The sequence below is a fragment of the Temnothorax nylanderi genome, unplaced genomic scaffold, assembly GCF_030848795.1.
Source record: "Temnothorax nylanderi isolate EJ_2023f unplaced genomic scaffold, tnyl_v1.0 TNYL_tig0006_pilon, whole genome shotgun sequence".
NCBI lineage: Eukaryota > Metazoa > Arthropoda > Insecta > Hymenoptera > Formicidae > Temnothorax > Temnothorax nylanderi.
In genome coordinates, this window is record NW_027249068.1 from 2,180,772 (window position 1) to 2,191,947 (window position 11,176).

At 39.4% G+C, this 11,176-nt stretch overlaps 2 protein-coding genes across 9 annotated transcripts; one reads left to right on the forward strand and one right to left on the reverse strand.

Moving 5' to 3' along the window:
- Positions 1 to 1,708: 1,708 nt before the first annotated feature.
- LOC139778860 (calcium release-activated calcium channel protein 1) lies at positions 1,709 to 4,805 on the forward strand. Its single transcript, XM_071716977.1, has 2 exons — positions 1,709 to 2,311; positions 3,894 to 4,805. The coding sequence occupies exons 1-2, from the start codon at positions 1,709 to 1,711 to the stop codon at positions 4,383 to 4,385; spliced, it is 1,095 nt and encodes a 364-aa protein (XP_071573078.1). The 3' UTR covers positions 4,386 to 4,805.
- Positions 4,617 to 11,140, reverse strand: Sppl (signal peptide peptidase-like protein). 8 transcript variants are annotated; one of them, XM_071716964.1, is made up of 7 exons: positions 10,657 to 11,140; positions 9,783 to 9,828; positions 9,520 to 9,659; positions 9,091 to 9,407; positions 8,629 to 8,972; positions 7,960 to 8,385; positions 4,617 to 7,611 (listed from the first exon to the last, which is right to left on the reverse strand). In XM_071716964.1, the coding sequence occupies exons 3-7, from the start codon at positions 9,546 to 9,548 to the stop codon at positions 7,543 to 7,545; spliced, it is 1,185 nt and encodes a 394-aa protein (XP_071573065.1). In that variant the 5' UTR covers positions 9,549 to 9,659; positions 9,783 to 9,828; positions 10,657 to 11,140; the 3' UTR covers positions 4,617 to 7,542. The 8 variants fall into 8 exon arrangements, with proteins under 8 accessions (XP_071573065.1, XP_071573042.1, XP_071573051.1 ...); XM_071716941.1 differs by having other exon boundaries at positions 9,520 to 9,662; XM_071716950.1 differs by having other exon boundaries at positions 9,783 to 9,852.
- Positions 11,141 to 11,176: the final 36 nt, after the last annotated feature.

Below are 11,176 nucleotides of genomic sequence, written 5' to 3' on the forward strand. Positions count from 1 at the left end.
AAATCATTAAATCACTTATGTTTTGTCGCTTCAAACTGATAATATTTCGAAATGAAATACGACATATGTGTCCATATACTCAAATTATAAGTGATTGAAGAAGAAGAGGCTCTTCACTGCCGGAAGAGCTAAGAATAGAAATGTTTCAAAAGTACGAATAACAAAATCATATTCCACAATTAATTTAAAATGATTTTATTTCTCCATAAAATTTTATTTTAAAGTTGTGGAAATATTTAAACGTTGAAAATTGATAAATTGATAAATGATCTTTTCTGAGATCATTGCTAAGGAAAGACCATGATTTCAGATTCCTCGAAGAATCAGTCATTAAAATTAAAATCGCGGAATCTACACTATAGAAGATATCCAGTAAAAGAAATCCGATGAAGGACAAATTTCGATTAATAATAATATTTCGATCTCTCTCCACACGTCGCACGCACTACGACGACATGGAAGCACACGATGAGCAATCGGAATATCCTGCGTTAGATGAAAATAGACAAACGAGTCGACGCCGCTTGAATACAAAATTATCTTGGGTAGTCGCGAGTTTTCATAATCGCGAGTTTTTTATTTGCTAAAGCTTCGGTAATCCCCTCCTGCAGCAAAAAAAAAAAAAAGTAAAATGACTACTAAACTGACGTAGTCCGACGACTGTGTTATACAGGGTCTCCGCATATTCCGGCGATTACGTGGTAAACACATATGAAGTAACGTGGCATACAGGTGATTAATTCCGCCTGTCATAATGCAGGCTCCTCCATAAATAATACTGCCGTTTATTCCGCGCTGTGCTTTTACGAGGACTGATATTCTCATGGTAATGTCGCGACGTGGCGGTGTGATCAGCGATTTGCAGTGTGTTGCAGACATCGCTGAAGAAAATTCGAGGACAATAAGGAAGCGATAAGACTTTAATATAATTGCGCTTTATCTTCCGACACGAACGACTCATCGTTTCGCAATTCGCCACATTGTTCGGCGTACTTGTTTCGTTGCGATCGCCTTATCGCCAATGGACAAAAAAAACAAACGTCATTGGCCGCAACATTGGTCTCTAGGCGAAGCACGTGAGAGGTGAATCGCGCATCGCCACACAATCGCACATGGATACGCGCGGGAGGCCACACGGCCAGTTATTATGTCGCAGATATGGCTCGAAGGTAATTAATACTATTATTATGATTCAGACAGGTACGTCATGTCCGTACTTTGGCTAGGCGATCCTTCAGTCTTCGGTCGGAGCTCCAGTGCACAGCCTCGCGGCCGCTCCGCGTCTTCCCGTCATCCGTGTGGTGCCCACACACGGCACACATGCATCCCACCGTCGCGTGTTTCCTCGACGCTTTGAGCACCGTCCTGAGATATAACAACGTGTCGCTTGTGGCCGGCGATACAGCGACGTGATAGTCCAATATAACGCTCCTGACTGTGCGATTCCACGGCGATAATAAGCCGCCGCTGTTGGCGATGTCGAAGCGATTAATTTATAATCCAAATGATTGCGCGATCGCATACGGAACTTTATGCGAACAGTAGGAGTGAATTGCGTGTAATATACCTTGACATACCTGCGTGTCCCGAGTATCCGTTCGTTTAACACACCTCGTCGAAAGTGACCGACACGAACAATGCGCCGAATGCGTAAACACTCAAAGAGATACTCCGTGGGATTTCCTTGTTGTACAAACTCTACCGCTGAATGGGGAGAGTCAATCAAGAGATGAGTGCCTTCGTCGACTGCATCCAGGGCGAGAAAACGCCGAGTGCGAGATTAAACGCGAGTACCACGCTCAGCGATATGGGGGAGGACGTGAGAGGTAGCAAATTCAACAAGTCAACGCAGAGCGATATCTCGCTATCGGCGTGGAGGCTCCCTTGTGGCGGGCAGAGATCCAGGCCGGTGTCCTTGTACCTGCCGACGAAGCAGAGCCCGATGAGCGAGTCGAGCTTCAGCTCCACGCACAGCTCCAGAAGCACGTTATACCCCGTTCAGAGCGAGATTGTCTTATCAGCTAGAAGCAGGCACAACAATAATAGATACGTGTCTCTGGACATGAGATCGATCAACAATCTTCCGTATCCTAGTCCGCATTCCAACAGCCACATTTTAGGCAATAGTGCACCGTACACGTGTTGCTGTACGTGCGCGGGCTCGCCGCCGCCTCCGCCGGCACCGTTCTCGCAAACTGAAAGCGACGATCAGGACGGGGCCGAGAGTCTCTCGTGGAGAAGGCTTCACATGAGCAGGGCGAAGCTGAAAGCAACTGCAACCACATCTGAGCTTCTTAGTGGATTTGCAATGGTAAGCGTAATAATAATTAATATTAAACATGATATCAAAATTAAGATGCGTGAGGATATTTTTTTCTAGCACAAAATAAGCAATTTTCGCAAATTTTTTCAAGTTTAAAAATCTTTATGGTTTTTGTTTGTTTGTGTCTATTTCAAAACTTTTTGAGCATCAACATAATAATATCGAAGATGTAAGAATTCGAGTGACAAGATGCAAAAAAATTTTGCTTGATCACGCCCGTGATTGCTCGTCAGTTATTTGAAGTAGAAAAAAATCAAAGCAAAATGCTTCTTGGTTCTCCACGAGCGTGTTCGTCATCCGTATCGATATGACTGTTGCGATCATAAAAATAACAAACTTCGAAAAAGAAACTCGTACTTATACTGTTTGTTTGCTTTTATAAAAATGTTGAGGGAATTATAAGTCGTGAATCGATAGGAAGATGAAAGATGAACGTTTTACATTATAATGAAGTTTGAAACCAATCGAACAATCTGTTTTTGAGTATCGTGGGCACCAGTTAGTTCAGTGTGTATATACGGACGGATCTATTCAGGTTTAATATTTTAATAAGTTTTTTCACTTACGCTTTATCCGCTATTGCAAGGCTATGCAGATATCCTCTTTTATATCCTCCTATGATATTTTTTTCAATTTTTTTGCTTCCTCTTTCGACTCTGGCCTTCTTCATCACATCAATCTTCTCGAATCATTTGATTATCAAATTACATGTTTATAACTTTGTCAATTTCATGAATGTTATAAGAAATATTTTTTAAATATATTTTTTTAAGCATTAAAACTGGAAGAAAATGCCTAAAAATAAATGAAAAATTTAAGAATAAGAAATTTTTTATTTATGCATGAGAAAATCTCTTTAGTCTATTCTTGCTATCACTATATTTTTATGATGTAATTTCCTTGTAAATGTTTTAGGATCTATATTTATAAAACAACAGACCAATATCATGCATATACTGAATTATATTAAAATTAACATATTTAGTGTGATTTACATAAATTGGAAAATATATAATCTAAGAAAAATAAAATAAAAAACTAAATATTCTAAAAAGAAACGTGAATATCTACTAATTATTTATATTAATCTATATACCTATTTTTTAAATACATATACATAGCTTACTTCAAGTTCAGAACAAATTTTTTTTACGCTTGTAAGGATTTCTTGATTTGTATACAAAGCCTTTTCATTTTAAATAAAATTAAATATTTCATGTCCGTGCAAATGATTTGGTTCAATTAATGACGGTAACGTAACTTTTCTTGTTTATATGTAACAAGCAAGAAATATTTATAATCGGTTATGATATTTTGAAAGTCATTTAAATGGAACTGTTTTCTTGGAAATCTCCATAGCGGGCTGTACGTTGCGATTACACAACGTTTCCTGAAAATGGTTAAATTGACGTCGACGACAATTCTATGTAATCTTCATGCACATCTGTGGTTATATAAGACAGATATCACTTTCTTTAATCCGCTTCACTTCTCGCGATATCTAACGTAAATATCTTCTAACGTTGCTGACGATTTTAGTAAACTGTATTTCGCTATTTTTATTTTTTAGGTGGCGATGGTGGAATTGCAAATAAATGAACCGACGGCGGTGCCGGAATGGCTGTTTGTAATGTTCGCCGTCTGTACTACCTTCTTGGTATCGGTGCACATTTTCGCGTTGATGATCAGCACGTATCTTTTACCTAATATCGAGGCCATAAGTAAACTTCAAGTCTCGCGTCTCATAACGGAGTCGCCCCACGAGAGGATGCGCGGTTTCATCGAATTGGCCTGGGCATTTTCCACGATACTGGGACTGTTTCTCTTTCTAGTAGAGGTGGCTATTCTCTGCTGGGTTAAGTTCTGGGACTACTCCTTTACCGCCGCCACTGCCAGCACCGTGATAGTCATTCCCGTGCTCATAGTATTCGTCGCCTTCGCTGTTCACTTTTATCACTCCTTGGTAGTTTACAAGTGTGAGAGCGTGGTGTCGGATATGAAAGATTTGGAGAGTATAAAAAGGAACTTGGACAATGTGACGATAGGGCAAACTAACGTGTAAGCTCGAAACAATAATACAATCTGTAATATATAAAAATGATTATTCTAAACGAAAGGGAATCCATTGAAGTTTAGGCTAATGTGAATAAGAATTATTATATCGTATAATTTCCATCGAAATATAAGTTAATTTATGGCAGGTAGAAATACTCAGGTTTCAAATAGGTGCGGCTCTACAATTTAAAATAAATCTTTAATGACAGTGAGTGACATAAGAAAAGAACACTATGTGTGGATTTGTTATCAATAGCTTTACTTTTCAAACGCGACCATATGAAAATGGCCAGGTTTTATTATATATAAAAATGTACATAGCTGTACACATGCAAGTCGAGAATTGCAACGGTACAAGCAAGTGCTCTTTAGTATATTACCTATATAATATCCAGCATTTAATAATATTTGTGTGTATACGGTTTAACTCTTGATTTTTATTTAAACCTGTTCCTTGATCATTCTGTCACTATCATACGTCATATCACTAATATATAGTATCTGTTCTTGTTTTATCGCGTCACTTAGTTTGTGGAAAAACTGAAGGACAGTTGAGTACTTATTTTATGTACATTTTCCTGAAATTTACATAATTTTTCTAGTCAATAAATAAATCGTTAGAGTTTAGGATGTCCAGCGAAAAACATGGTTTCTTATTTATATTAGAAAAAGAAAAAAAGTATTATAATTAATGTACCTCTCATTTTTACCATAAACTAAGTTGTAATCTTACTATAAACGATTTCTATATTATGCCTTATAACTTCTTTTGTACAAAAACACTCATCGATCGAAGGAGTCGTTGTAAGCAAAACGGGGAAATACACAATTACTTTAGTACAACAAAAGTATTATGTGATACCTCTTGCGATATAAATTATAAATTATATTGCACTAATCTATGTCCGAAAACTTGAACGTTTCCTTAAAGATACACGCTACGTCGTATTCAAAATTCATTGCATTCGATTATTTGCTTAATAAGCAAAAATCTCTTTATAGAGGCATTACGCAGATCTTACTGTAAAGTTTGCCTCTCGAGATTATTCGTATGTACATTGGAAGAGAAAAAAAATTCAAAATGTACATTACAAAAATATAAATGTCATGTTGCAGTGTACGTAACTTGGATAGGAATAAAAAAAGAAAGAAAAATACTGAGAAATAAATTGGTAATTTGAGCATTAGTCACGGTTGAAAACTACTCTTTAAGAAAATATATAAATTGGTTTAAAATTGATTAAAACCATTTTACAAAAGTATTTTCGTAATTTTCGGAAAAAGTAATGGAAGTAAAATATATTTGATTACTTAATTTATGTGGTTATAAAAAAAAATGGTTCGGTTGACATTGCATATGATAATGACGGAGAATAAATTGCTTGTGCTATGGACAGGTAGACAAATAATGAATGAGATAATCTTAAAAACATAATTATTATAAAGTTAACGAGACGAAATGCCTTCTCTTTATAAGAGAAAATTTAGATTTTGTTTTTCTCTATATTAATATACATGTGTATGATGTTATTAATATACACAAATTAAGTTAATTCAAAATGCCGAATACTTCACCTTTTCTATTATATTTTTCTGTCAAACTGAAAAAGTACTATTTAAAAAAAACTTATGATAATGTTTATCCGAAGAACCATAAATTATGAAAGATTGTTCTGATGTACGTATATAGTACGTATATTTTAATTCGCTGAGTATAACAATATAAAAAAATGATTCAGGCAATCGTTAAATGTGTAATTGAATTGTGATTATGAGTTTTACGTAACCTATAAGAAACAATATGAAAGTAGTTATAATTCCACCTCTCTTAGATACATAGTATAATGTTATTATATTAGAATATATTATGTTATATTTTTCATTAATCTCTACGATATTATAGATATTGATCTAAGAGAATGGTAGAATGGAAAAACTCGTTTATCTTTCAGAAGAGTTACTTAATAAATTGGCTTTGATACATATTATTTTCAGTCTTGTCTTTAAATAAACATATAAAGTCTTTCGGATGGCCTATCCATAGCAAGAGCTCGTTTAGAAAGCCTTTTTGTTGTGAAACAAACCTTCCTGTGATTATCAATTATCTTTAACAACGCAATTTCGTACTTCATCCCCTACTTACATATTGAGAGAATGACAATGAACTATACTTCCGAAATAGATATGACTTATTAACAAGTAGCAAAACAAAACGTGATATCGAAAAGCGTGCCGTTAATTATCGCAAAACTTTGTGCCCCCTTAAAAGTTTACGAAAATGATAATAAATATATACAATTACTTTTAGTATTACTAGTTTGCTCAGCGTTAAACCAACTTTAAAACAAAGTCACAACCTACACGTATATGTGTATTGGATTCTTATCTAAATATTCAAACAGTTTATAAATTATCCTATTCATAGCTACACATTCGCAAGTAATTCGATTCTGAATGAGTATAGTGAACCAAAATAGCGAACTAAAAATGCGATGAGTCTTGCCAGTCATTTATAACTGAATTTTATGGGAGTAATATTTAGTTCTCTATGTTTTTTGTTCGATCAAAAGTAAATATTTTGAGAATATTTTATTTCTTACGATGACTCTATAGTAGAAGTAAGACCTTCCTTCATTCGTTAAATTAACCACGTGATACATAGTCTTTAGTTATTACTTATTAGCTCGAAATGACGATAATTATCGGTTGTATCATCTACTGTGCACAATGTCTATCCATATACTCAACATCAAGTTAAGACACAGAAAGAATGCCAATAATATACGTGTTATTTGGCATTCCAGAAATATTCTCAGAGACTTTTTCGTCCTCTATCGTTTCGGTAAAAAGTTCTTTGCACCGCTAACATTACATTCGTGACATTATATTACATTTAAATTATTTATACGGTATAATGTATTTTTACATGTATTTCTGCATCGCAAATAATCATAATTGATCCTTAGATCTGATTTATTCTCTGTATGTCATATTGACTTTAAAAAAGAATGCGAATGAATTGCGCACATGTGTGTATGTGTAGAAAAAATTACTTACATTAAATGACATTGATGAAAATAAAAATGTGAAGTTATATGACGGTGAATCTCATGCAAGAATTTTGCCTCCAATGCAACACAATATATAAAGACCCATGACTCTTGTCAAACGTCCATGTGTTTAGAAGGTTGTTGAGATATGAATGGTTCACTCCACATCCGACGCAAATCTCCCTGAAAGTAAACGATTTACATATATATATAAAATGTATTTTACTTTGTACATCATTCTATACGTAATATATATCCACAATGCTCTATAAAGCAAAGTATTACTAAAGATTTAGTTTTTATAATTGTAATAGAATTCAATACAATTTTTAAAATTATTTTTTAATGTTATTAGATTTATATATATAGTATTTTAGATCATGCTTTATACATGAATTCTCTTTGTCCAGTCTAGAATCGACTTTTTTTTAAACAAAAGTATGAAGGAGTATTTCTTGCAAGTTTCTATAATTTGCTTAACATTAAATAAAATTCAAGTCGTTAGAATATATACAAGAAACATAACGGTACCTTCAGATACGCCATCGTGAGTAACGGCAACAAAGTGAAGGGCACAAGGTACAATAAGGCAGGCTGCGCAGCTTTGAACACCTCAGAGCTTACAGTGGCGGTAAGTAGACCAAGAAAATAACCGATCAAGGAGCAATGAAAATAGCTAATTCGGCTCAAGTGGCGCGGCGGTGGTACTCCAGTTTCACAGCCGCCGGGCAATAGCTGAGTTTTTTTATATGCGTCGTATCGCAAGACAAAACAGAGCAGAAGACCCGGCATGACTACATCGCCGAGGCCCAACATCGAAAAGTGTCCCGCTTGATGCATCGATGGGAAAACCAGTTTTCCAGGTAAAGGTAGTTTCGGCGCGGCTCTTGCCACGCCGCCTAAGTGTAATCTTCTAGCCACGAGACTTACTGGATTATCTGCAGGCCTAGTTGCTACCTATGATGATAACAGATACAAATTACATATATAATATTATCATTACATATGTGATATTGTGTAATAAAATAACCTCTATAAATAAATTTTGCAGATACATTGTACAATTCAATTTGCTCTTATTTTACAATGCATCATCGTGAAAAAAATACTGCAGGCAAAATAACGTCATAAATTTGTTTGAAAAGAATGCGACATGTTCTTTATCACATATAATGCCTTTATGAGATTTGCAAAACTTACCTTAACCATTACGTTTGTGCTGAATATGTAGGACGAAAAGAAAACCCAGAAGACATCGTAAATCAGCAGTCCGGTTAACAACAATGTGGATACCTTGAGACTAGGTAGTCGAACAAATGCGATAAATGCCACGCACAAGCCCATACCCATCGCATCCATCAGTAGCCAGTGTCCGGTCAAGACCCAGATGCATACTATACTCACACTGAGCGAAAACGAGAGTAATTCCGCACCCGTGAATCTCCCGCAGACACCGAAAGATATTTTGTTACCATCAGAACACGGTCTAATGATATACTGACACATGGGCAATAAAAGAAACGCCAATGCAACTGTAGCTATAACTGTAAGAAGGTACAATTTATGTTAAATATAATACAGTGTGTCATACCAAGTGCTCTGCATCAAAGTTATATCGTTACGATGCAGTTTATTCTAAATCGAAATTGTTACCAAACGTACTGGCTGTACAAATTGCAAGAAGCATCTGCATACTGTCGAAAAAGAAAAACATGACGAGTAGAGAAATGGAAGCACCGAGAGGTAGACAGAGAGCATGCATCGTATCGAGAGTTTGGACTCTTCCTCCGTTAGCGCCGTCCGGGTTACCGGCACTGCTGTTACTCGTAATCCCAGTCAATAAATTACTACGTTCCTTCTCCTTTTCTCTTTCCCTCGCCTCTTGCTCCATGTTTAGAGATCGGAAACTACCGTAAACTATCAGTAGAATTGATATTAGGAAAGTGGATATCCTGGATGAATCCATTATGGAATAAGCCCTGCAACGAGTCGCAACGGCGGTGATTGACAAGCATGTAATTAACAACATTTGCATGTAACTTGCAGAAAAATAATGTATAGGTATCAATGCGAGCTGCGACATGCACTAACCACTGGTAGTCGACTTGATACGTGGCCATGTTTAAGAATGCCTGGCCGCAGCACTCAGCGCTATACGAGGACACCTCCTGACATTTAGATGTCCGTTGTTGCAGTGCTTTTTACTCGCACTAACCTATATCAGAGATCATCTGCTACAAGAAGAGAAAAAAAAGAAATGGAATAGCATTAACCCTGATCAAAACCGACGACGGTCATCGTCGACCGTCGGAATGTGAGAATCGGATAAAAATCAACCGGGAAAACGTACTTACCTGGTGTCCCTCGAGTTCAGCATTATTGGCGAATTTGGAATTAGGCCTGCGAAAACCTCGGGGTCACTCTCTTAGCGGCGCGACGTTAAGGAAATAAAAGAGATTCTAGGGTGAGCTTACGGTGCGGACGGCGCAGCGAGGAGGATCGAGAACGAGCTCGGCGCAACGCGCAACGGGACGAACGAACGACATCGCGGGCGACTCGGTCTAGCGCGACACCATCGCGCGACTAGGAGGCGGCGATCGTCGTGGACCGTCGTACCGTGACCGCCTCCGCGTCGGCTCCTGGCATCTCCCGCGATCGCGACCGCGTCCACTTTCCAACTTTCGCCCGCGAGCGTGCGTCGCCAGGCCGAGGACGAGCGAGAAACGGGGGCCGACGGAGACGCGCGCGGATCGACTCGTCCGGGACGCGACGCGCGACGCACGGACGCCGTATCGAGACGACGGCGACGACGCCGTACGATCGGAACGCCAAAGCACTGCGTGCGCGCTCTCTCTCTCTTTCTCTCTTCTTGTCCGTCTCTTTCTATCTCTCTCTCTCTCTATCTCTCTCTCTCCGTTCCGCGCACGTAGCACAGCTGATCGCGGCTATTTACGCATCCGAGCGCCGCGCGGCCGCTCCCGTGCGGACGGAACGCAGGGCCGTTCGTATCGCACCACGGACGTTCACCATTTTGGTAAACACACGGGTCACGTGATCCCCCGCTGGACCCTGGGTCCCGAGCCCCGAGGCCCCCCGAGAGGTTTCGCTCCTACTCCCCTTTTACCCCAGAAAATTGCTCGCGCAGCTCGCGCTCGCCCTCGCGACTCGCGACTCGCGGCCGAGAATAATTCTCGCCGCGACACGCGACACGCGACGCGTGTCTCTCACCTGGGCGATCCAAAGTATGGGCCCGCCGCGGGACCGCGCATCACCTCATCGGCCCACCGCGAACCGCGAGCTGGACGAGCTGTCCTAAGAGCGACACGAAAACGGGACCGTACGAGGACACGCGACACGCTGAATGAATATCTCGTCGGCGCGCGCGTGAGAGCGGTGTCGCGACCACCACGACACGGCCGCCGTCCCGCCGTACCGCTGACCGCACCACGATTGCCACGATGATGAGAACTACTGCGCGGAGTGCGCACTGCGCGGGTCAACCGCTTGGCTCCAAGCAGTCCAAGCTCGAACGGGCGCAGGGCGCAGCCAGGTCTGCACTCTGCCTGTCGCGAGCGCGTCTACTGGGTGTTACTGGAATACGCGTCGCCTCGCAAGTCGCAGCCTCGCAGCCGCCGCGCGATCGCGAATTCGTTCGACGTTCGACACGAGGAAATGAAAGAACATTTCACCCGTCTTTCCCCCCGGAACTTCCATTTTCTCTTTCTCAGGATTGTCTAGATTCATAAAG